This window comes from Spodoptera frugiperda, chromosome 7 (genome assembly GCF_023101765.2).
Source record: "Spodoptera frugiperda isolate SF20-4 chromosome 7, AGI-APGP_CSIRO_Sfru_2.0, whole genome shotgun sequence".
Lineage (NCBI taxonomy): Eukaryota > Metazoa > Arthropoda > Insecta > Lepidoptera > Noctuidae > Spodoptera > Spodoptera frugiperda.
Window position 1 is genome coordinate 6628311 of NC_064218.1, and position 26402 is coordinate 6654712.

At 39.2% G+C, this 26402-nt stretch overlaps 2 protein-coding genes across 2 annotated transcripts in view; both read right to left on the minus strand.

The window, feature by feature from the left end:
- Positions 1–85: 85 nt before the first annotated feature.
- The window catches only part of LOC118266327 (uncharacterized), a 70489-nt gene continuing 44172 nt past the window's right edge, over positions 86–26402 (minus strand). Inside the window, exons 3-10 of the mRNA XM_035579735.2 lie at positions 8698–8867; positions 8154–8297; positions 5720–5830; positions 5514–5647; positions 5269–5437; positions 4752–5197; positions 4439–4666; positions 86–4361 (exon numbers count right to left, since the gene is read on the minus strand). Coding sequence (XP_035435628.2) covers positions 1851–4361; positions 4439–4666; positions 4752–5197; positions 5269–5437; positions 5514–5647; positions 5720–5830; positions 8154–8297; positions 8698–8830 — 3876 coding nt within the window. The 5' untranslated portion in view covers positions 8831–8867 and the 3' untranslated portion in view covers positions 86–1850. The remainder of the gene's footprint in view (positions 4362–4438; positions 4667–4751; positions 5198–5268; positions 5438–5513; positions 5648–5719; positions 5831–8153; positions 8298–8697; positions 8868–26402) is intronic.
- Positions 16608–17359, minus strand: LOC126910886 (uncharacterized). The gene is made up of 2 exons (XM_050695087.1): positions 16711–17359; positions 16608–16621 (listed from the first exon to the last, which is right to left on the minus strand). Exons 1-2 carry the CDS (start codon positions 17357–17359, stop codon positions 16608–16610), a joined length of 663 nt encoding a protein of 220 aa, XP_050551044.1.

Below are 26402 nucleotides of genomic sequence, written 5' to 3' on the forward strand. Positions count from 1 at the left end.
GATATAATTGTAGGTTTTTAATACTTTTTTTTGTTATTATTGTTGTGGTGTGGTGGCCCAGGTTGTTACACAAAAAAAGTCCATAGAATGTGACATCATTCTTTAATAATATCAAATCAGTAATAACAATAAACAAATATAATTGTTACAAAGTGGCATCACTTAGTTTTGTCATGAACAACATACAACCACACTCAGAGACATTTAATGATTACTTAAACTATTCTTTAGTAACGTTTTTGTATCGAAAACAATTACTAAGGACTGGGTTAAGTAACCATTAAATGACTCTGTATGGCGGATAAACTTATTGATAAAAACTCCATGTTGATAATAAAATAAATTAAATAATAGTTACATTCAAACAAATTAGTCTAGTATTAATAATGTACAAGTTAGCCACTATTAAATACTGGCTGTAAAGAGTTTCTTAATAAAAATAACTCAAAACATATAAATATATTCTTAAAATCTATTGAGCATTTTATTAGTGTTTTATACAATTGATTTTATTTGATATCTCGCTTACCTATATGTTTTCTTATAATTAATTGGATTAGGTATAATTTAAATTAAATTTACCTAACATTGAATATTATTATGCATGAAAACCTAAGGTTTTTTCCGATGTTTTTACAAATATAAGGTGTTCTAAAATTATCTGATTACAATTAAAATTATTACTGAAAATGTTTCATTTAATCTGTAAAACAGTTTGTTTTTAAATACAGCATTGAGCAAGAAGTCTTTATATTAATAAAACATGACTACTTCTATACAAATCTGTTGAATATTATACAAAATTCTAAATGACATTATAACAGAATGTGTATATGCTAAAAGTACCCGGTTTCCCCCTTTTGCGTTGTCTTAGCACCATATTATCAGCTACTTTATAAATTAACTTAAATTTAAAACTAAATATTTCTAAAATACCCCACAACCTTAAAACCCTGTGACTGTTGGTAACAAACAATCCCATTGATATTCTTCTATAAGCTGTTAAAATACTACAATATTTTTTAAATATAATTTCAGTAAAATAAAGAATAAGTTTACTCATAAATTAACCATTCGTGTTAATGTTAGGTTAATATTCGAGTTCGACTAATTTCAAGCCACGCTTGTGAGTCCCGGTTAGGCTTGAAAATAGTCGAATTTGTGTTAATAATAATTCTCTATCTCTCTGTTAAGCAATTGATTTGGTGAGAGTTTCTTTCGTTCTTAAAAACAAATATAAAATATAGAAATCTTTTCTAAATCTATGATGGTTTAATTAACACACTTTATCTTACGATTGTTTGTTCCCAACAAAAGTCTTGCCACAACCAAAATATTCGTGCTCTTGCATTCGACAGAGAGGATAAAATTCTGATCCTCTCTGGAGCACTGTATAATGTCAGGTACTAGGAAGCTAAACACTGCTGCCTGACTCTTCATCTATAAACCAAATATACAATATATGAATTAATAACTAAATAAATTATACATACACTGTACAGAGTCAAATAAATAGTTCTAAAGTTATTATTATTATTCTATTTTTGCATTGCACGTCCGGCCTCATTATTTCACTAAATTATTTCTAGTAACTTAAATAATAAAATCGATGTTTGTAAGAGGTACTGTTATGGATAAATTAGATTAATAATAATGATCGTGTTTAACACGTTGACTTATAAGTAAATTATTATAATATAGGTATGTAAACATTAAAAAAATATACAGGATTTTATTAAGTAGGTAAGCATAAAGTCATAGTAATTCTATTATTAGGAGCACTGTCCATATTGCACCGTGATTATTGCACATTGTTCATGTAAACTTAATCTAAAACAAATAGGAATGCATTATAAACATTCGTTGGATTTGAATTTCCCATTAACATCACTAAAAGATTTACTACTAAAACTAAAATCGTCTTCTATCTCAGTCTGTATTTTTCGAAAATTATCGAAGTAAACGGAATGTGTCTCTATACTTTCGGCACCGGATTCACTTCGAGCCTCGTTCTCCGTATCGTCACTTTCACTACAACTCACTATTTTGGCAATCACTAATTTCCTAGGCATTTGCCTTGACGAAGTAGAGTCACTGCTTAAATAACCAGAGTCTTGTACATTAGAACCTTTCTTCCTTCTAAATCGAGTCTTTGAATGTCCTTCAATCTTTGATCCTTTAACAAAAGTGTCAGTATTTATGTTGCCACTTCTACCAGAACGTTTTCGAATCACATTTCGGTTCACGTCCATTTTTCTAACAGTCCCACTAATGGACTCCATGTTTTCATACTCCGAGGATTGTGACTGGACAGAAGCTCTCATTGGACTGCAAGAAGCTCCATAATGTGATTCTGGAGATATGGAACTATCGTGCGTCGAGTCAGTAGTCATACTCTTCGTAAATATCCTCGGACTGAGGCTTCTGCCAGTCACGTTTTTTGGATTAATTTCGTTTATTGTTTCCAAATCCGTCTCAACTTTTCTAGGTGGAAATATTGGCTGTTCATAAATTGGGTCATCGTCTGTAGGTGGTAATGGTGGTAAAACATCGGGTCGTGCTAGATTTTTCAGCTGTTTTATCGTTGGAGGCGTACATTGTCGTTGTCTTTTAGAGTGTCTCAATTCTAGCGTCAGTATTCGACCCTCTTCTGTTGTCCATTCCTCGGCATCATGCCAAGACTCACTCGTTGTGTCTTCAAGACTTTTTGATCCACTATAAACACTTGCAGTCAACTTTGGACGTTCAAAAATGTTTTTTCGTTGCTCGTACTCATGTCTAAGACTATTGAATTTCGTCGAATAATCTACCTTATCACTTATTTTCTGGAAAGTACCACTACTTCTGAGCTGTATACGTTGTTGAACCGGAGAAGTTTCCTTATCGTCAATATTTTTAATAAGATCTTTCCTACTGAACTGATCGCCAGTTTCTTTGTGTTTGGGATGTTTTCTGTCTAAAGTGTCTGGTTCAAAACCGTCCGATTCATGTATTTTGATGTAATTTTCTGGAGGGTCTTTTACTTCAATAGTCAAACAACCAGGCTTTAATTCTGTATCGTTGATAGTGGTTACTAACTTTCGACTGCCCATGGAACAATCTGAACCACTGGGTGATGTTGGGGCGCTTCCAAAGTTATAGGTATTATTAACATAAACTTCACTAACTAAACTAGCTTTAGGTGTTTCGAAAGGAGGAGGTTGAGTCTTCTCTATTGTTTCGTAATGATTTTGGTCAATACAAACATCTCTATGTGGTGAAGGAGTATTGCTGTTACTGCTTGAATGAATTTTATATATAGCATTTCTCATTGTAAGTTCTTCTTCTAAGGGTAGAGCATTACTTAAGCTTGGGCTGGCCTGTGATGATGGTATATCAGTATAATCTGTTGTAGATAAAGCCTTTTTATGTGTACTTCTTTCCAAACTATCTGTTTCATAATCATTACCACACGGACTCTCCGACGCAGTCCTCGCGTATGGATTTGTGATTGGAATTTTTGGCTTTTTAATATTACTTATTCTTTCTTCATCAGAACTACTTTGGTTGTAAGATTTTGTACAGTGATCGAGAGCAATGGCTTCGTTTACCATATCAGGAAGAACATGATTTGTAAAAGGTTTACTTATTCTTGGATGACCTATACCATTTCTTAAAGAGCGATAATCATTTAAACCAATAGGTCTAATATCATCCACACGTGCAACAGTTTGGCAATACGAATTGAAGTCTATGCGTTGACGGTCCGCGTTTTCAAAATCAGGTAGCGGTAGATTATAACTTCGCAACGCGGGTTCCGATCTAACAGATAATGTTGATGATTTTTTGGGCACTGAACAGTTATCTGCCAAATACATTGAATTAGAACTTGAAAAACTGTTTTGTTTTCTCACTTTCCGACGACTTTCGCTGACAGGAAGTGATAAAAGCGATTCGGCTAAACTGTTTTGATTTGTGGGCAAAAAGTCGTTGTACGCATGTTGTTTTGCCGTGGGAATGTTTTCCAACCACTTTCGTATACTATTTTGCTTATCTCCTTTGTTGCTGAGACAGTTAACACAGGCTGGGATATTGTACTTCGCTATTTGTTGGATATCACTGTCGTCATCTATCTTGCAACCCGGACAGCCTATGCAACTTTTCTTTCTACTGTTTTCTCTTTTCAGACTGACTACACTTCCACTTCTTTGGCTCCCCATTCCTTGATACATGTCGATACTGTTTCCATTCGAAGGGATAGTTTCTTCTTCAGGTATTTGGTTTAAAACTGGTTGAAATCTCTTGGCTGCCATTTTGTGCTTTGCTATTGCGATAACTTCTCTGATTTTGACCAAAAATTCCAATGCCGCAGCTGGGGGTTCCTGTAATTGTTTATACAATTGACTTAAATATTGGTAACAATAAAACATGTATATAAATATAAAAAAAGTATTCTTACCGCCATTAGCTGTGGTTCGAAGTAAGCAGGGTTAAAGTATAATTTCCTTCGTGTTGTGCCAACTGGTCGCGCTATTTCCCGATCATCTTGTGTTTCTACAATAGACACATGCTCATCTGGAAGCCTTTCAATTCCTGACTCGTCGCGATGACTTACTTCTGAATTATCGTTTTTATTTGCTTTGAAATCACCATAATGTTGATGTATTACTGCCGAAGTAGTTTGGTTCTGAAAACATATATTTGCGACTCCATAAATATTTATAATGTTCTCATTACATAATGTTTTAATATCCACAAGATCTAATACTTACATTGTACGAATTATCATCACTCCGAGCGCTATCTCCAAAGTCATCTGAATCAGATACATTACTTCCTGAATCACTGGTGAAGTTCTTGTTGTCATGAAGCTGTCGGCTAATATTCAATAAAGGATTTTTCTTGATTATTCCGTCATCTTGACACATTGTATTTGGGAGATTTTGAATTCGTTCATTGTTTACCCTAACGATATCTCTTTCAGTAATTATAGATCCATCTTTCTTAATGAGTCCTTTCAATCTTCTATTGCCGTCTTCATCAGACATTGCCTTGCGACGTTTTCGAATGTGTAGGAATAGGAAAACAGATGCAACGTAGATGAGACCGAGAAGTAAGGAACTGATGCCAATGGCGACATATTCCGACACTGTGAGACCGTTGGAGCTGGACGCACCTGCTGTTTGTGCGTTTGGTGCAAATTGCACTTCTGTTATATCTGTAAAAACGTTGACATCAATAACAATGGTAATTTAAGACTTAAATCTGAGTAGAATGTAGATTACGTACTTGAGTACGGTTTAGGTGGAGTTCCTTGCACCCTAAATGCAACACATGGTGTGAACACTCCTCGCAAATCAAGTGGCGACGTGGGAGTGGCGGCGACATCGCGACACAGCAATCGCACCACCATTACTCGTCCGGTCATTCTTGCACGCACGTCGTTCTCTCCGCTCCACTACGAATTACAAGTCGATTAGTTTCAGAAAATAGTAAATCAAAAGATTTACAACATGTGTGGGAAAATTGATTACTTGTAGAAATGTTCTGCCTTCGTCACGGAATAGATTGAAGGGGACATCAGCATCCAAAGTGTTTCGTAGATCGAGGAAACCTTTCCGTGTTAGAAATTGAGCGCCTGATACAGCACATATTGGTGTTTTGACATCTGTGAATAGAAAGGATTTTGTAAAGGACCGATTTAAAAGACTGAGCGTACATGTTTTATTTTAATACTCACTTTTGAAAGTGATCTCCCTGGATGGGTGTATAATCTGTCCTTTTAGTGGCAGGTATACAAACGGTATCCGTTGTACAGCGCTGCCGGTCCCAAACGTAGCTAGCGAACATTCTGTAAAACAAAATATTTACTCTACACACCGTGAAGATCAAACCACGCAAGATAAAAATGCAAAAGTTGGCAATGACATCGCACAATGTTTAATGCAAATATTTGTCAAATCCGATTTAGGAATAACACGATCAGGGTTTTCTGACATTTTATTAGTCGTCTCATTTGTAAAGGAATTAAGGTTTCTTTCCAAAACCCGATGTGGTATTACAGTGTTATATTTGAACATTGCATTTACACTTTAAGTGTCGCTAAAGCGGCATTTATCTCGCAGTAATGCTTCAAGTTATGTAGTCTTCGAAACTAAAGTGTAATTGGGATCGTTAGTGATATTTCCAAAAGTAAAATTACGTAAGAAATACTGATCATTTCAAAGAACTTGGCATGTTAACGAGTAAAATACTACCTTATTACCATACTACATTTTGATAAGGGTTCGGAAATATTTGGCGGTTCCGAGATCACGCTGTTTCGATAAAAAGATGACAATTTGCAGTGTAAGAGAAAAGAAATGAAAGTAAATTAATGTAGCCATAAATTAATATGAAAAGATAACATCGGAAAATAGTGATAGCTATTCAAATGCGGTTTTATCTAATTAAGCAAGGAAAATGGAAAGCTATTTGATTGTTTTTATGGAATCATTTCCCACATGTGGTACGAAGGTAACATTGTTAGGTATTGGGAATCTAGCCACTTTGTTGTATGTATCCCACGCCTTTATAATTTTTCTCTTGATTATGTTGCTACTATTGGTCTATTATATCGATTCTTAAACAGCAAAAACTATGAATATCTTTCCTATTGAAAGTTTTATTCTTGGTATCCAACAGATGTCTAAAATACTCTCTCATTACGTTTTAGATTATTGAAATAAAACGCGAAAGCGGATATTTCTATCATGTGAGAATTCGCGTATCATCGTTACATTAGCAGAACAGACAAATACAGTATGAAACAGTTCCGTTTCGAAGTCGAAACTGAAGTAGTAAGGTCTTATTTGGTTTTTTTAAGTACGTTGCTGACTAATTGAACCAAATGTAAACTGTCAAGAGGTTGAGGTTGAGGAGAGTTTCGGTATCTAAAATATTAATATAATGTGGTTTCAGGTGATTTTGTTGGTTTTTTAATATCCTTGTTAAACGCACTCATAGATGAAGTGTTGTGCTTTCTAGATATCGATTATTTACTAGCGAATTACGCGTTCCTAGACGAGGTAAGTGCTCAAATTTATTAAAACAGGTACCAATAAGCCAAAACTTTACAAGCGGTTGTCACAGATCTTTTAGTGATTAACCATACTATGACTTAGCTCAAACTAAGCTTGTCGCTTAACCAGAATCTGGTTCAACACTTATATTTCTAGAACTGTTACTAATGAATACTTCACATTAGGTACAGTCATCAATTTTATTTATGCGAGCCATTTAACTACGAGATAAATGTCATGTCATGTAGGAACTTTTTTTTTACGCAAGTCGACGTTTGGTTGCTATCTCGCCTGATGGTAAGTGATGATGTGGCCTACGATGGAGCACGTCTGCCCATAAGCAACCTATTATACTAGCTACTGAAGTATGAAGTGGGTTGGGTTAGGTTTATCTTAATTGTCAAGAATACCATAAACCTAATCGTCCTAAGATATGATATCCTTTATTAGGTAGTTGATTTATAATGTGTATTAAAGTTTAACACTGCTAATAAATTCTGTACCTCAATTTAAATGCACTTATTAGACCATGTGTGAGAGCCATGATTCGGCACGAATGGGCGGCTGACGTGAGACAACGCTTGCGTTGTGTCTCGTTGTGTGAGTGAGGTTACCGAAGGCTCCATTACCACCCTTTCCAATCTTCCTACTCCCAACAACCCTTAAATTCCTAACCCCAAAAGGCCGACAACGCATTTGTAACGCCTCTGGTGTTTCGGGTGTCAATGGGCGGCGGCGATTGCTTACCATCAAGTGATCCGTCTGCTCGTTTACCGACTTATACCATAAATAAACCGTTCTTGACTATCGGTGAGTAATTAAGCAAGTGCGTAAGCAATGACGTATATTTGTACTATACTTTAAATTTAAGTAATTGAGGTAGAACTCAAGAGTCACTTGATGCCATTCTTACGTATGAATACAAATAAATCTCGAATTGATGAAATGTGGAGCGAATCTTTACGAGTTTGATGACGAACGTAAATTACCCTTTTTTTTAAAAAGGGAAAATTTTCCAATGACTTCTCACGCCAGGGCGAGGTGAGAGGGAGTGTCAGACTCTTACTGACTAAAAATCACCCCGTTCCTACTCCTGCTTGTAACATAAATTACCTGGCAGATCATCAACGCATAGTTCCCTGTCCTCTCTAAAGAGCGGCGCGCGCTGTGGGCACGCGCATGCGCACTCGCCGCCTGGTTCTGCGGCGCGCGCGCCTGCTCCGTGCTCTGCGCATAACGCTGCGCTGCACTCATTTTCTGGAAAGATTTAATATGATTATTAATAAGGATGCAAACATGTATTGTTTCCAGTTTAACACGTTGAACGCTATGATGGTCACCGGTGACCGACGTTAGCGGAGGATTTGCAGAATCTGCCTTTAACAGTTTTCTATTGGCAAAGACTTAATTACCTTATGGCAAAAATTTGAAGATTTATGCAATCTTTTAGATTTTGTTACAAACTTAATGAGAACCTCCTTTTGGGAAGTCGGTTAAAAATAATATGTAGCTGAACATCATAACTTAGCATTTTCATTAGTCACAAACTTACGGTTACTATTTTCAAACTAGAAGCTAAAAACAATCCTTCCTCCTCCTTTCATTTGAACACAGCAGAACAAAAACTAAGTTTTAAACAAACAGCCCATTAGCTCACCAGTGATAGTAAAGATGTCACCAGTGTCTCGGCGCGCGAGTTCCCCGAGGCGCGCGCCGGTCACGGCCGCCGTGCAGACCACCACCACCACCAGCAGAAGCGTGGCGGCCATCCTACCCCCCGCCGCCGCCATCCTCGTCACCTCCCGCCATCCGCATCGCTAGTAGCACCTGGTGAAGAAATGATCGTATTTAGACATGATTTTGTTTATAAAACCACATGAAACATTCTCATTGTTACAAGTGTACTTATGCTTGGGTGACCGTGATAGCAATGAGACGGTTATATTGGACAGTAAGTAAATTAAATGTTACTGGTGTAACTGTACTATTAGGATTGTGGTGACGATGAGGGTGGTATACATTGTATACCTAAGTAATAATTAAACTCTCTATAAATAAATAAAGATAAAACATGAGACGGATCGTAAACTTTGTTTTGTGCACAGTGTATATGAAATAAATCTGAGTTCAAAGTGCTGGTTCAGGACAAAAACTTGAATAACTTTTGCTTTAAAACTTTTCGTGAATTCAAGAAAAACATTAAGTTTTTTATACGAACACGAGTTAAGAAACTGCGTAAAATGTAAATAATGTTCATGTGCTACATTACAAAAGTGCTAAAAAAAACGTTTAATACTAATAAAGAAATAATAAGAAATAATAAGTCACATTACAAAATTAAACAACATAATAGTAGAGCCACATCCGATCAGTCAAATATTGTAAAAGTCGTAATGCATGGGAATGTGTGATGTTCCCTTTGTCTGATCATCAAGTATGGTAGTGACTTACACTATAATAAAACTAACATTATCTTAATGCCAAGTCGTAATCCCTCATTCATGTAACAATTGACTGACAGTCATTGTACAAGATTGATTGGATATAAACGGTTCGTATTTGAAGACATAGGAACCACGCCCGTAGCGAAACCAATCTTCGAATTGTTTCATAAAGTGTTACAAAATTTTAAATCGTAATATGACGTACGAATGAAGCCAATTTAGTGAAAATAGTGAATCGAAACGATATGAACGAGAACGGTGAAAGCTAACGCATCAGTGCAAAAATTCAAGTGCATTGTTCAATGCTTAATTTCACTCAGTTCACATGATTTCCTTCGTCGTGTTAGTTGTCTTGTACGTCTATGGGATGAGACAAAGATGGGACACGAACCGTTTCGTGGAATTACAGCAATAAAATCAACTCGAAGAATCTCTACAAATCTTGGAAACTTTACTATACCTAATCTAAAATTTGGTGTCAATTAACTGTGAGTTCACCAAACATTAGATAGAGGCGACATTTAACAGCATCTTCAGTTTACCTACGTGTGTAAAAATTCTCTGTTAAGTCACTAAACAACTGTAGCAATCCATAAAAACTCGATGCTGACCATGTTTGTTTTACTTTTCATCCGCGCGTGTGTTGGCACGCGTCAATACTGTTGACTCTTCGTAATGCCGTGTTTCCGCGCGACCAGCTATTGGTAGATATTTACCTAACTGTCTCAACAAAATCGCACTTAAAACTCAAGAAACGGTATTAAAATTTATTATTGAAGTGACAATGTTAGGATCTAATGACACTGACAAACTCGCTCAGCGGTGGGTCCGTGTGTAGAAACACCCACTTTGTCGATTTAAGCTGGTTTCCGACTTCACAGTCAATCATTTCTCAGAATATCAGTTCGTAACATATTAACACTGAACGTTGAAATATGGACAGCCGTGTATCCGCTAGACAGATGTCGATTTATTGTTGTGATCCATCCCTCCACGCTAATAGGTTTCCTTAATCGCTGTGAACCTTTGCAGTGCTGTGCCACTTTTAGATAATTATTTTTGTCTTATGATGATGGGCGGTCTGGACTAAGTTCTTGCAACAAATCTTATAACACTACCTTGTTTACATACTAACCATGACTTTGATCATCTGATCTTTTTGATGTAATTAAAAACCTTAATCATTTAAAGTCTGGCAACAGATCACACACAATTCCTTTGTAAGAAATGATATGAGCAGTAATTTCTATTTGAGTTAATGATAGTCTTATCTTGGGTGTATCTAATTTACTTAACCAAATCGTATAACTTAACACATAAATATCCTGGGTATCAGTATTCAGCAGTGAAAAGGATAGATTTAGCTCAGTAAACTAAATAGTCTATTGTTTTACAAGTTGGATACCTATTTGGCCTAAAGACCACGGGTTTCATTTACATTTTACCGCTCGTCATCGGAAAACTGCGTTTTAGCAAAGAAGTCGTGGTTTGTGGCGAAAGATGAATAGTTTGAGGGCAAAATGCATTGGTGTCTACAATGGAACCACGTAGAACCAAGGAATTAATAAATGAGGAAATTGTTCTTCGACCTGCAGGTAACAGGCTTTGTTTTGGATTTTCTCCTGAGATATGTCAGCCATTACAGTTAATATTACTGGATGGTTATTTTGTAAAATTGGTTAAGTACTCTCTGTTACAGGACGGTCGTTTTGTAAAATTAATTAGGTACTTGTATTTACAGCATGTTTAGCATGAGACTCGTTCTAACTGCGGTTTATTAATCAAACGAAGTATTATTAGTATTTAAATTGTCAGAATTGTCCTTTTTTTTTGGGGAAAATCATCCAATGACTTTTCTCGCCTTGGGCGAGGCGAGAGGGAGTGTCAGACTCTTACTGACTAAAAACCACCCCGTTCCTACTCCTGCTTTTCGAACCGGAGCCCCGGTAAACCCGCTAGGTAGTCCGCAGCTCCGGATCATTGTTTTGTACCTTGGAGTCTTAATCGGAAACACGTAAGATATCTACCCTAACCTACCCAAAAGTCTTTTTGCATTAGAGGAAAATTAACTGGAAGAAGAAAATGTACGCGTGACAACATATCATCATCCACCTTATATCAGCCACAAGACGTGCACTGCTGAACATAGGCTATATATACAAATACCTAATCAATAATTCAGTTGTAGCATTTCTCTAATTACAAAGCCTCCTACCTTCTTCACAAATAAATCCAGTCATTTCAGTAAACACCACCAGCATCCATAACCATCAGTGATTCACGACAAACTTATCATCACTGCAGCTAATCTCACTCTTCATCTACCACTTAATCCTTCTGATTACAACTTGCGACGTTTGTGTATGCATTTATTGATGCACAAGTAGATATGATTGCAGTAATATGCACCAATCTGTACCCTGATTGATATTGTCGTCTATAAAATTATCATCAACATCTGACATTTGAAAGAGCGTGTGGACACGTCGCGCGCGTGCGCTTGCGGCTAATAAGCAGTTCTACATGTATTTATTTTGTGAAAAATAGGTTGGGTACGAAGTAGTGATGTAGGTAATTTTAAGGAGTTTATTAGTTCCATGTCAAATTTGAAATAGTGGTATCATGTATGTTACAATTTTAGAATAGGATGATGGTTGATGGTCCGATAGGTGGCGTGCTTGTCGCTACTCAATGTTTGTCTGTTTACTTTTTTGAGGGAGAGAGCAGGTTTCTTCTTCTTGAAATAAAACTCTTGAAGTCGTTTTTCGGAATGATTTATTCGTCAAAGATCCCTACCAATATATACAGTTTCCCTATCTCACTTACACACTAAGTACACACCGCAATGCTTTTTGCAACCGACCAATAGCAGCGCAGGACCGATCGCGCGAGTTTGAAGTCGCGTCCGCGAGAGGGCGCCGCCGCTCGCTCGCGTCGCGTGGCCGCGCCGCCGCTTTAAAAAGGCGCGCTCCCCGCGCCGCGTCCCTTTCGCTCCGGTGCCGTCGACGTGTGCAGACGTCTCTCCGCTCGTGCTATCTCGCTGATCGCCGTGTCTTCGTGACTCCGTGTTCCTCGTGCTCAGCTTCTGCTTGCTTGCTGCGTGTGTTGTGTGTCGCTTGTGCCATGCCGTGCTTCTGCATGTCTTGGTTCCAACAGCCGTCAATAGAAACTTATACAAACGTCTTTTTCAAGACGCGTTTCTGTACAGAAGTCAAAAACGTAAACAACCGTCTTTCTCAAGACGTGTTTCTGTGCAGTGGTCAAAAACGTGAACAACCGTCTTTCTCAAGACGTGTTTCTGTGCGGAAGTCAAAAACGTTAACAACCGTCTTTCTCAAGACGTGTTTCTGTGCAGAAGTCAAAAACGTAAACAAACGTCTTTTTCAAGGCGAATTGCTTCCTCGTTTCTTGATAACAGAAAGAGTCAAAAACAATGTGTCCAAACGTCTTTTTCAAGGCGACTTGCTTCCTGGTTTCTTGATAACAGAGAAAGTCAAAAACGCAACGTATCCAAACGTCTTTTTCAAGGCGACTTGCTTCACTGTTTCTTGATAACAGAGATAGTCAAAAACACAATATCCAAACGTCTTTTTCAAGGCGAATTGCTTCACTGTTTCTTGATAACAGAGATAGTCAAAAACACAATATCCAAACGTCTTCTTCAAGACGATTTGCTTCGCTGTTTCTCATTAACATAGAAAGTCAAAACAAAGGTAATTGTTTGGTTCTTCACTGAGGTACGGTAAAGGTAAACTGGTTTTGCACGGAGGTACGGTATTGGTAATCTGGTTTTGACGAAGGTAACTGGTAATGTATCATGTCACTATATCACTCCCCCCTAAGCGAAGCGTACATTTGGTTTCACTGTCCGGCCGGTGCGTGTGACGTAGGCTTCGCGCGGTGGGGCGGGGGCGGGTAGCGGCGTCCGCGCGTCGTTGCTTGTGTGTGTAGTTGAAGTACTTGTAGCGCTCGACGTATTTGATGAAGTTGAGGTTTTGTGTTCTTCTTCGTTGTGTAAGTATGCCAGTTTATCTTCGTTGAGTAAGTATGCCGGTTTTATTCTGTCTATTGAGACGACTGTAGTTCGATTAGGCATCTGTAGGGTAAAATTCTTCCCGTCGCGTTGAATCACCTTGTAGGGGCCATCGTAGGGAGGTACAAGCGGGCTGCGCACGGTGTCATTGCGCACAAAGACGTGTGTACACGTGGTTAGGTCCTTGTGTACAAATGTGCGTACGGAGTTTGAGTGTGGTTTGTTGTTCGTGGATAACGTAGACATTGTTTCGGTCAGCTGGCGGACGAATTCGGCATCGTCAATGTTCGGCTGTGTAGGCACGAAGAAATCCGATGGTACACGAAGCGTAGAACCGTAGGTCATGAGTGCCGCGCTGACTTCCTTGTCTTGACGAAGTGCTGTACGTAATCCTAGTAACACCGTTGATAACTCGTCGCTCCAGTTTGTGCGCGCGCATCTCGCCATGAGTGCCGACTTCAAAGTGCGGTGCCAGCGCTCGATTTGTCCGTTGGCTTGCGGGTGGAAGGCTGTAGTTCGTATTCTTTTTATTCCGCATTTCTTCATTAGTGAATTGAACAGTGATGATTCGAACTGTCTGCCTTGGTCCGTCGTGATGCGTAGTGGGCAACCAAATCTTGAAATCCACCCGTCGAAGATGGCTTTGGCGATCGTGTCCGCGGTGATATCTCGGACTGGTATCGCCTCGGGCCATTTAGTGCAGCGATCGATCATCGTTACTAGGTACCGGTAGTCATTCGACGGCGGCAGCGGTCCCACGATGTCAACGTGTATGTGCTCGAAACGTTGTGATTTTTCGAACTCGCCGAGAGGACTGATAGTGTGCCGCTGTACTTTTCCACGCTGACAACCGATGCATGTCTTCGCCCATGTTCCAACTTCTTTGTTCATGTTCGACCAGAAGAACTTCGTTGACATTATCTTCCTCGTAGTACGTACGCCTGGGTGACTGAGTTCGTGTTGCGCTTTGAATGCAGCAAAACGATATTTCGCGGGTAAATACGGACGTATGTTGCCTGTTGATGTTTCGCAGATAATCGGTCGTTGACCTCCGGGTAGTGAAATACTTGTGAACTGTAGGTTAGGTCTTGACATGCAAATCTGTAGTTCTGAGTCGTTTTCTTGGTCTATTGCGAGTTGATTGTAGTCGATTGAAGTTTCTGATAGGTCGATTTCTTCAATGCGTGATAAGGCGTCGGCCGCTTCGTTGTTATCACCGTGCACGTACTTAATGTTCGAACAAAACTGGCTGATGAAGTGAAGTTGGCGTTCTCTTCGTGATGTGTCGCTGGTACTAGGTGATCTTGTTAGTGCATAAGTAAGAGGTTTGTGGTCTGTGAATATTGTTAGGTCGTTGCCCTCTATTAGTCGACGGAGATGTTTGACGGCAGTGTACATTGCTAATAATTCGCGATCGTATACACTGTAACGTCGCTGTGTTTCACTCATTGTCTTCGAGAAAAATGCTAGCGGTTTCCACACGTTGTCCACTTGTTGTTGAAGTACGGCGCCGATGCTTGAGTTCGATGCGTCGGTATATAAGCGTAGCGGCGCGTTATGTATCGGGTGCGTGAGCGTCGTAGCGTCGAGAATGCTTTGTCGGCATTTCTCGAAGGCTTGTTCTGCTTCTGTGGTCCACGGTATCGGAGTCTTATCTTTCTTCTTAGTATTATGTAAATATTTGTTAAGTTCATGTTGATATTCGGCTTGATGGGGTAAGCAGCTGCGGTAAAAGTTAATCATACCGAGAAATCTTCTTAGGTCTTGAACTGTTTGTGGTTTTGGGTAGTTAACTATGGCTTGAATTCGTTCTTGAGTAGGTTTGATTCCTTCCGGTGACACTTCGTACCCGAGAAACTCGACGTTTTGTTTATCGAACTCGCACTTATCGATGTTTAGACTGACGCCGTAGGTATTTAGGCGTTCGAGTACTATTTCGATGTGACGTCGATGTTCGTCTTGATTCTTCGAATGCACAAGTAGATCGTCGATGTAACAAAACACGATGTCGTCGAGTCCTCGTAACACTTCGTGCATGAATCGTTGAAACGTCTGTCCGGAGTTTCTTAGGCCGAATGTCATGCAGTTAAACTCGAAGAGACCAAATGGAGTGATTATTGCAGTTTTCTGTGCGTCTTCTTTAGCTATAGGTATCCAGAAGTATGCCATCTTGAGGTCGAGTTTTGAAAAGATCTTCTTGCCGTGGAGTTGGTAGGTGAAATCTTGGATACGTGGTATAGGGTATCTATCGGGTACTGTGACGGCGTTTAGTCTTCTGTAGTCGCCGCAGACTCGAAGTGAACCGTCTTTCTTCTTGACGACGTGCAGTGGACTCGCCCAAGGACTGTTTGAAGGCTTGCAAATACCCATCTCCATCATGTGTTCGAACTCGAGTTTCGCTGCTTTGTATCTGTCGGGCGGTAGAGGTCGCGCACGTGAGTATATAGGTGGTCCGGTTGTCTCGATGTGGTGAGTCACGTTGTGCTTAACTGGAGTCTTCAATGACATAGGTCGCAGAACGTCTGGATATTTCTTCAGTAGGTCGTGATAGGCGTGATCACGGTTGACTGTGTAGACTGTTTCTTGATCGGAGCTGTTGATCTTGATTGTGTTTACACTGAGTTCGGTGACGCGGTCGATGAGTTTTCTTCGATGTAAGTCGACTAGTAGTTTGTGATGTACTAGGAAGTCTGCGCCCAGTATTGATGTGTTGACGTCGGCTACGACGAAAGTCCATCTGAATCTTCTTCGCAAACCTAGGTTGAGCTCGAGTGTGCGCTCTCCGTAGGTGCGAATTTCGGTACCGTTGGCTGCAAATAGTTTGTATACTGTCTTCGCCGGCTTCAAATGTTTCTTATTTCTTGCAGATAGAACAGATATGTCGGCTCCCGTGTCGATAAGAAATTTTTCTCGTAAGTTAGTGTCGATAATACAGAGTCGGCGGCTTGTTTGGTTTACATCGACGCCCGCCAACGTAGATGTACTTTCTAGTTTTCCCGCTTCTTCGCACACGGTGGTTCGCATTTACGTGCTTCGTCGCCGAATCGGTAGTGGTAGCGACACAACCAATTCGGGTCGCCAGGCTTGATGTTACTCTGCCCACGCTGTCTGGATCGTGATTGCGAGCGTGAGCGATTGCGATGTGGGAAGCGCGAGTAGCGGCGGTAGTTTCCCGCGCTTTGCTGATTCGTACGGAGTTCGGCGATTTCCAGGGAAAGTTTCTCTATTTGTTTCGATAGTAGGGCGAATTGTAAGCTTTCTTGACACGCTGTTGTGGTTGTTGAGACTGCGTTGATGGAAGTAGGCTCGAAGTGCTCCATCATTTTGTCAGCCATGGCGGCTAGCATTTCAAGTGACGACTCGGTGTTTACGGAGATTACGGCGCGTACTTGTGTAGGAAGTTGGTTCAGCCACATTACTTTTAGCGCTTCGTCGGACAGGAGTTTGCCGCTGAGGTCACGCATCTTGCGGAGTAGCTGACTGGGCTTCTGGTCGCCGAGCTCGAGGCCACTGAGTAGCTTCTGTAGCTGGCGATGGTCGGATTCTTGATACGTGGAGATTAGCCGTTCTTTCAGACTGCTGTATTTGCCGGTAGCTGGGGGGTTCAAGATGATGTCGGCGATCTGTTCCAGGTCACTGTTGCCGAGCAGTGGTACGACGAGGTTGAATTTCTGCTCCTCTCCTATCTTGCTGGCGGCGACGGCTGCCTCGAATTGCGCAAACCAGAGGCGGGGATTTTGCCGCCAAAATTGTGGCAATCTTGCGGGCAGGGATATCGTCGCCACGTCGCTCTTCACTGTGGTTACGCCGTGGGCGTCACAGAATTCTTCGCTGGTAGCCATAATTTTCTTTCTTCAGACTGGCAGGGATTCGACGTCTTGATATTATTTTTCCTTTTTCTGTGTTCTTTCTTCTCAGGAGGGTCACCAGTTTTGAGGGAGAGAGCAGGTTTCTTCTTGTTGAAATAAAACTCTTGAAGTCGTTTTTCGGAATGAATTTATTTGCCAAATGATCCCTACTAATAAATACAGCTACCGTAGCACACTTACATACTAAGTACACACCGAAATGCTTTTTGCAACCGACCAATAGCAGCGCAGGACCGATCGCGCGAGTTTGAAGTCGCGTCCGCGAGAGGGCGCCGCCGCTCGCTCGCGTCGCGTGGCCGCGCCGCCGCTTTAAAAGGCGCGCTCCCCGCGCCGCGTCCCTTTCGCTCCGGTGCCGTCGACGTGTGCAGACGTCTCTCCGCTCGTGCTATCTCGCTGATCGCCGTGTCTTCGTGACTCCGTGTTCCTCGTGCTCAGCTTCTGCTTGCTTGCTGCGTGTGTTGTGTGTCGCTTGTGCCATGCCGTGCTTCTGCATGTCTTGGTTCCAACAGCCGTCATTAGAAACTTATACAAACGTCTTTTTCAAGACGCGTTTCTGTACAGAAGTCAAAAACGTAAACAACCGTCTTTCTCAAGACGTGTTTCTGTGCAGTGGTCAAAAACGTGAACAACCGTCTTTCTCAAGACGTGTTTCTGTGCGGAAGTCAAAAACGTTAACAACCGTCTTTCTCAAGACGTGTTTCTGTGCAGAAGTCAAAAACGTAAACAAACGTCTTTTTCAAGGCGAATTGCTTCCTCGTTTCTTGATAACAGAAAGAGTCAAAAACAATGTGTCCAAACGTCTTTTTCAAGGCGACTTGCTTCCTGGTTTCTTGATAACAGAGAAAGTCAAAAACGCAACGTATCCAAACGTCTTTTTCAAGGCGACTTGCTTCACTGTTTCTTGATAACAGAGATGGTCAAAAACACAATATCCAAACGTCTTTTTCAAGACGATTTGCTTCACTGTTTCTTCATAACAGAGATAGTCAAAAACACAATATCCAAACGTCTTTTTCAAGACGATTTGCTTCGCTGTTTCTCATTAACATAGAAAGTCAAAACAAAGGTAATTGTTTGGTTCTTCACTGAGGTATGGTAAAGGTAAACTGGTTTTGCACGGAGGTACGGTATTGGTAATCTGGTTTTGACGAAGGTAACTGGTAATGTATCATGTCACTATAACCTTATTTTTGTTTGTGCATTAACTTTGCAGGGATCATTGAATGATTGTTTATCTAAACAAGGTGATTGATTCTGCATTAGTTCATTCAACTTAACACAAAATGCTAATTCCTCAAGGAACTTGATTTAAACAGGTATAACTAAGAACTTATATTGAACTTAATATAATGTAACCTTTACAAAGTACCAGACCGGCCCCGCCTCCGGAAGTCGACCAGTGCAGATACATCTATTGATTTCCCAGCAACAGATAACGATTGATCTGCACCCATTACCGAGACTACCCCATGTTTGTCTAAATACATATGCAGACACTAACATACACATTATAGCTCTAATTATATTGGTTAACATTCCTCTCCCATGCAAAGGAAACTAGGTCTTGAAATCATTGTAATAAGAGTAAAAGTGAAGTCAGCAAGAATTGGGCTGTAAGAGCCATGTGTACTAGGATCGCAAAAATTGCAGAGGTTCGCTCCAAGCCGTAGGCGCCGGGGACTGACGCCGGTCGAACTGGTTAATTGCCAGACATTATTTAGTCCTAGTAGCAGTGCAGTACTTATGAAGATTGATTACTGGGTTAAAAGACTTCTAATTCATAAGCAGTCCATCTACCTGGAAGGGACGTTTAGGAACCATGTATTATGGCTAATTTTAAGTGTGGAAGAGCCATGCTTCGGCACGAATGGGCCGATTCGACCGGAGTGATATCACGGCCTCACAGAAAACCGACGTGAAACAACGTCTGCGTTGTGTTTCGTTGTGTGAGTGAGGTTACCGGAGGCCCAATTCTCCCCTTCCCAATCTTCCCAATCCCCAATTCCCGAACCCTTAAATTCCTAACCCCCAAAAAGCCGGCAACGCACTTGTAACGCCTCTGGTGTTTCAAGTGTCCATGGGCGGCGGCGATTGCTTACCATCAGGTGATACGTCTGCTCGTGTTTCATAAAAAAAAAATACAAAGTTAGATGGTATTTGAGCTTCCTGAAATGGTAAGGAATGTTGGTTCGGATTGTATTAGTGAGTTATATGCGAATCACGTTGGGCGGCCCTTCGGTACCTACACTGTATTCTCATTAAATAGTGCTAATCAGTTCAATTCCTTATACGAACCGAGCTTTGCCTTAATTAACTATTAATAGGACAAGAATGGGACTCTTTGGTAATATTTAATTATTATTCTTTGAGGAGAATACTGATGCGCAACACTTTTTTGAAGTATATCATTCATTGACTTCTCCCGTTTTGGGCGAGGCGAAAGGGAGTGTCAGATTAGTACTGACTTACAACCACCCCGTTCCTACTCCTGCTTTTTGAGCCAGAGCCCCGGTAACTCGCTAGATAATCCGCAGCTCCGTAGAGCAACACTTAGCATAATCTTTTAATAATTCGCATAATCTTAAGGAAAACATTTCTAAAAAAGATTAAACTAATCTTAAGCTTCTGCAGCCGCTGATTGATGACAAACAAGACGGTTTTAGGATAAACGATGTTCATAATTATTTAATGACTAAAATATAAATAAAAAAAACTAACAAATGAAACCGTCTAAAAACATTTTCAAAAGTGACTTGTAACTTTGCAACTGGTCACTAATGTGTACCACAGATGTACATACAACGTCTTAATCCATTAATATTATTTAAAACGACAGCAAAAAATGTTACTACTTCTCGTTTTGTAAAAATATTGTAATGATCCTCGGTAGTTTAGTATTGAACCGAATTGAGAACGTCTTTATTGTGCAATTGGTAAAAAAACTAATTACTGCTACTTAGATCTTTGTAAGATCAAACGTAAAGAAAGCCGACAGGGTTAGACTCGTAGTATCTTGTATTATAACTTTCGTGGGACATACTAAGACTCATACGGACGCGCTACAGTCGCAGTGTAATGTGTCGCGGAATGCTGCTCATTAATATGAGCCTCTAGAATGGCTTAAAACTAGTCGAGTTCGTCGTGACTTACGTGAGTAAGACGAAAACTAGAATAAATAAACTGTGGAACTTTGTATCATCATTGATCAGTCATTGATGGAAGCCTATGTTTAGCAGTGGACGTCTTATGACTGATATAGTGATGATGATGATGATGATGAGATCTTTGCTAACGTAAGTCCTTAACTCTGTATGATTTTATGAGTAGGTACGTAACTCCATCCGAATTGAACTCAAATAATTCAGACTTTATCGCTATTTGCATTTAGTACCTATGTCCCTTAAACTAAGGTCTTGCGTGCTTCATCGTACCTACGATCGACCGGTTTACAATTCCTAGATTTACAAACTTAATTATCAGACAATTCCCGGCTTTATATTAACACGCAGAAGCTCACAAGAACACCATCGCCAAGGCCTTTTTACTGTCTTCTAACGATTTGATAAATTAGCAATGTCATTATCATGTTCAAAGCAATTTATCACTTGGGAGTTGGGAGTCTGACCGCACAAGGTGACGATGTACCACATAATTATAATCTGATTGGTTCTGAACACCATTTATTACAGTCTTGTACCGTACTGTACCGATCGGGTCAGGAGTTACTAGACCGGATACATTTATGCCGTAAATTGCCTTATCATAACCATCAATGGCGATTCTATTAATGACATCGTAGTTGTGTTTTGATCTCTCTATGATATGGTTTTATTGTTGGTTGTCTGTAATGATATCTATAAATTGGTGTTCAGTGTTTTGATGTCTAAATTGTGTTTCGATTGATAACAACAGTCGGTGATGATGTTAGACGTATGAGTAATCATTTCTCAAAAATCATAACTCCTATTTCAAAGCGAGGTTTCTCCCAAAATCACTTTATATTTTGGTTTGGTATACATATATCTAAATCTACATCAAAAAAGCAAGGAAAAAGAAACATTTTATCCTAAAGAATGGTTGTTTCCTAATATTGAGACAGAGAGCAGCTGTTTCAACACCTGGATTTTGCTCTTACGTTCTAAGTATCTGGTTCAAGTGACCATGAAAGCTGTTAAAACTTGAGCGCATTTCACTTATTTCGGCCTGCACGTACTGCACTCGATGTGTTTGCGTACATTAAAAGAGTTTTGTTTACATGGACAAAAACTGATCTCCATTTTAAAACACACAACGCTAACAGCTGAAGATTTTTACCAATGCGCCAACTTTGTTTATGGAAATGAGAAATAAGATGCGCAAACAAAATGTATTCAACATGCGTTTGATATTTCAATTCGATGACTAATAAAAATTCATGAACACAATCCTGGCTTTGACCAAAGTATTGAGTTTTTCAATGTGATCATTGTCATTTGTACCTACAACCTATTCATAATTAATATTACCTCATTCGTTGAGACTAATCCAATCACTATTGTCAAAATTAGTGTCTATTAGAATTAGAATAGCCAGTTACAAAATATCAGATAAAACACAACGTCACGCCTTTTTATAAGGGGGTAGCCAGGTGCAGTTGCACCTTACGGTAGGTAATGCCGCTATAAAATGTACACCCACTTTTCACCATTTGTGTTACAAGTCCCATGTAATAGAGGGTGAGCCTATTGCCATATACTAGACACAACTCCAGGCTCCGTGTTACTACTGATATTTAAAAAAAAATCCAATATTACTTTGCCAGACCCGGGGATCGAACCCGATACCCCTTGTCGAACTTGTGACCACTTGACCAACGAGGCAGTCAATCAGATAAGAAAGACTTCTTGCAAAAATCAAGCGAACCACACAACAAAATAAATGCATAACAAAGTAAAATCCATTTACTTAGATCTAAGTCATGCCTACACAAACACTCGAATTGTTTTACAAACAGAGTTTTGCTAGCCATAGCTAATGAGATCCTTAAGAGAAGAGGGCTCTTGAGACAGTTAGGTCTAGTCTGCGGTCCTATCTCAGACGTATGCAAATATTTGCCACCCCACTGGGCATATAGGCTTCTGTGGATTCAGTATTGAAGATTGACCGCTCTAGTATTTGGTGGCTGTTCTTAAGATTTGCATGATTAATTGTGCATTTTTTTATGGCTTTTTTGCAACACGACAGATTTGCTTCATAACAGCTTGGATTTTGGAACAGTCGGGTTGCACGGCGGAAGGTTTTGCAGAAATAGGAATGTTTTTTTTTCAAAACTTTGCTCCGCACTAGGTTTTTCTCCTGTGTCGTGGATGCGTTTACAAACTAAACATACAAGTTCTCATGCACGCGACACCCAGACCCGAAACAACAATTTGTGGATCACACAAAGAGTTGCTCTATGCGGGAATCGAACCCACTACACGTTGCATGGCAACCAGTAGTCAGTTGCCGAACCGCGTCAACCGTGCAGTCATAAAATATTGTGATGAAAAGAATACGACCATATTATCAACATCACCATCATCATATCACCCATCAGACGTCTGCTGCTGAACATAGACCTTCCCCAATGTATATCAAGACAGTCTATTACTAGTTCATCTACGTACGCAAATTAAAAATGTAAACCTAGCTAAGTATCTCATCGAGAAATAGTTTTTAGACGCTTTTATTCGCTTCGCATAAAATCTTTAATTAATTTTTATAAAGCATAGAGAGAATAACTGCTAAAGTAACCTACAGTTATTTAAAATTAGATACTGATTGACTATGTTCTCTAATCAACAATTAACTTAATTGTCCTTACTTATAGCGCTGTCATTGAACGTTTATTCTCAGTTTTTTGCAAACTACTATTTTATGCTTGTGGTATTATTTAATTAAGGAAATATTGCTTCTGTTTGTTTTGCTTTTCTTTTCATACTCTCACCGTATGTATTTAGTGACTGCCGACCTGCCGGAGGATTTAGGAAGATTTTGTAAATAAAAATTAGGAATAATTAGGAATAGTTAGCAATAAACAGGAATAATAGGAATAGTTAGGAAGATTAGGAAGATTTTTATAATAAACTAGCTGACCCGGCAAACTTCGTTCCGCCTCAAACATTTTTTTTCTCACCTTTTAAACCTTCCCTGGACTTCTACGAATAATTCAAGACCAAAATTTGTCAAATCGGTCCAGCCGTTCTCGAGTTTTAGCGAGACTAACGAACAGCAATTGATTTTTATATGTATAGATAGAAGATAAATAAATAAACTCAGTACCTACAGTCGTTACTGGTATTTCCAACAGTAAAGGAAAAGGATGAGTAATAGAAAATGTTTATAAAAGAAAACCAGTAAGTAACCGACACACCATCCATATTTACGCTTCCCAAACACATTTCCCATTATTTCTCAAATCACTTACTTCTTTAACAGACGATTAATTATGCGCATCATAATTTAAAACGGTATTACGCACATCAATGGTAATAAGAGACAGCAGAACACAGAAGCGAACAAATACGCCTTGTAAGGGTTCACAAACCTCTCAGCAAATAGGGACACGCGCCTACTTGGATATTATTTTTATTCCTCTTAATTTCCATTATAGTAGACGGTCGGTCTGGTAAGCTGCGGACTTTTAATGTTTATCAAACATGGTATGGTAAATAGAGGTGTTTGCTCGCCAAAGATTGTCATGCACCATTAGACATGTATGAACGATCCGAGTGACGTTTTCGGTGAATTGTTTGTTAACCCTGCCTCTACGCTTTTGTGGAACTTGTCGGACAAGTTAGTACCACTTGTTTCGATGACGTAGACTAGATCTTTCTACACTGGTTACATTTTTTTTTATGGAAACAGAACATTTTGTATCGCTTGTACGTTTTCGGGTTTAGTCGCATTTAGGTACTTGTTATGTAAATTAAAGGCATGAAGTGTTTCTCAGTATGATATGAGTTTTACGGTAATTTTGCTTACGATTTCATATATTTTAATGTTTAAGGGAATTCAATAATCAATGCTGTGAGTCCTCGAGATCCAATCCAAGGAACTTTTAATATCGTTATCCGATCGCGGACAGCTAATTACAGCACTTTGTTATGTGATATTTGGCGTCTGGATCCACTGTTCCTTAAAGTATTCATAAAGTGAGATGGGATCGTAAACTTTATCGACAATTTGATGTCCAATGGGCTTAAGATCGGTGGTTGGTCCGATGCTAAAAGCTTTAGCAATCAAAATGGCAGATATGCAAAAGAAATAATTGGAATCTTATTGCGTTAAAGAACAAATTAATTAATGTAGTCTGAGCAGGTTCGGAAGAGCAATTCTTCGAAGCAAAAAAGGTATGAATGAGTTTTAATTAATGAAATGAATGCTACCTACTTATTTAAAGCAAATCAATCACTGTTAGAGATGAGCAGACGCGGTGCTAGAAACAGTGCAGTGAAAGCAATCACAATCAATCAACACATCGTGTAATTGAAGTTGTTCACCTGTCGTTCACTGCTAAGCTGTAATAAAATGTTACCACTTAGAAACATGAGAGAAATGAGCATAAATGTGTAGTCGACGTAACAATGTCTTTATGTCTTTATCCGTAACATTACGGTTAGAAACCAGTGCCTTCAACTTGAGCGAAACAAGCCAAGGCGCTAAAGCACTCACTTGCCGTGCGTGTGCGCCATAATTATTGAAGTTCAGTGTTAAACCTGACGGTTGAGACTTGACTTCTAAATCATAGTATTTACTAACCAATCAACTACCATACTTTAGGAGCCTACAAACAATTCCCAGGAAATGTCTCCGGTACGTACAGTTAGGTATTTAATAAGAAACTAATTAGATACAAACAATCATTGCTAGCTGTCAGTTCGTCTAGTTATTATTTCTGTCAAAGTATGTGAAGACGTTACCGTGTGAACGTTGTGGTGATCGTGACGAGTGACGTCAGAACAATTGTCGATCGCTTGTTATTGTGTTGGGTGTAGAACAACGGCGAGGTTCTCATGGCAAAGATGAGATTTCGCGTATGCACGTGACTCTGCGACTCTTTCTATTAACGACCTGATACATTCTATATTTTTTTTCGCAATTATTATTATTAAGATCTGTCTTTTATTTTAATTATACTTCTTTGGGTGTTGTGGCATTTAAATCTTCCACATGTAGGAAGTTTAACAAAAGGTAATTTTAGAAAAACAATGACTTGTTTTTGCTCAATGCAAGTTTGAAAATTCTTAATTTTTTACAGTCGGGTAAAAAGGATTCCTACTTTAAGCATGATCTAAACTAATCTAATCTAAAGCAATATTTTAAAGTCAGCATTAAGAAAGTCGTCTTAGCTTCGAAGTCCAACAAGAAGGATTAATTGAACCGTCCACCGCTACTAAACATTTTATACGCAAATAAATTAGTAATGTTTGGCAAACCAATTAAACTTATTGTAAGTGGCGAAATTTTACATTCACCTTACGTTGTATTCCGATACCGCAGTAGCAAATAATTTATGTCATCAGATCGGATGATCCTTATTTATATCCGTCATAAAGTCGAAATAATTTGTTACTTTGATTACTTTTCCAAATTTTATCGGTCATCAATTTTAGGACTTTGGTTAAGAACATCTTTGACATTTAGTGTTCCTGCACCTGATATAATTGTAAAATTTTTTAATTGGTATGCAACTGCCGCGCTCGGATACATTTAATGGTTGCTTAAATTTTTCCTTAGTAACGATTTTATTCCAAATACAATTGCTAAGGACTACGAATATTGATGTTCATGTTCTGAAGAATCTAATATTCATGTTCTGTTAAAATATTACTAAGTCAATACAACCCTTGATTATGAAGAAATTGAAGTCTATAGATGAACCAAAAGTTTATGACAGAATCGCATTATTCACATTAAACATTCTTTACAAATACGGCATTATAACAGCCGCGCCGCATGTCCGTAACTCTCTTCTCTCTCTGGAGAAACCAATGTA

Bases quoted from the DNA above. Each gene is read 5' to 3' on its own strand.
- LOC126910886 (XM_050695087.1), bottom strand. From the start codon at position 17,359: ATGGCTACCAGCGAAGAATTCTGTGACGCCCACGGCGTAACCACAGTG.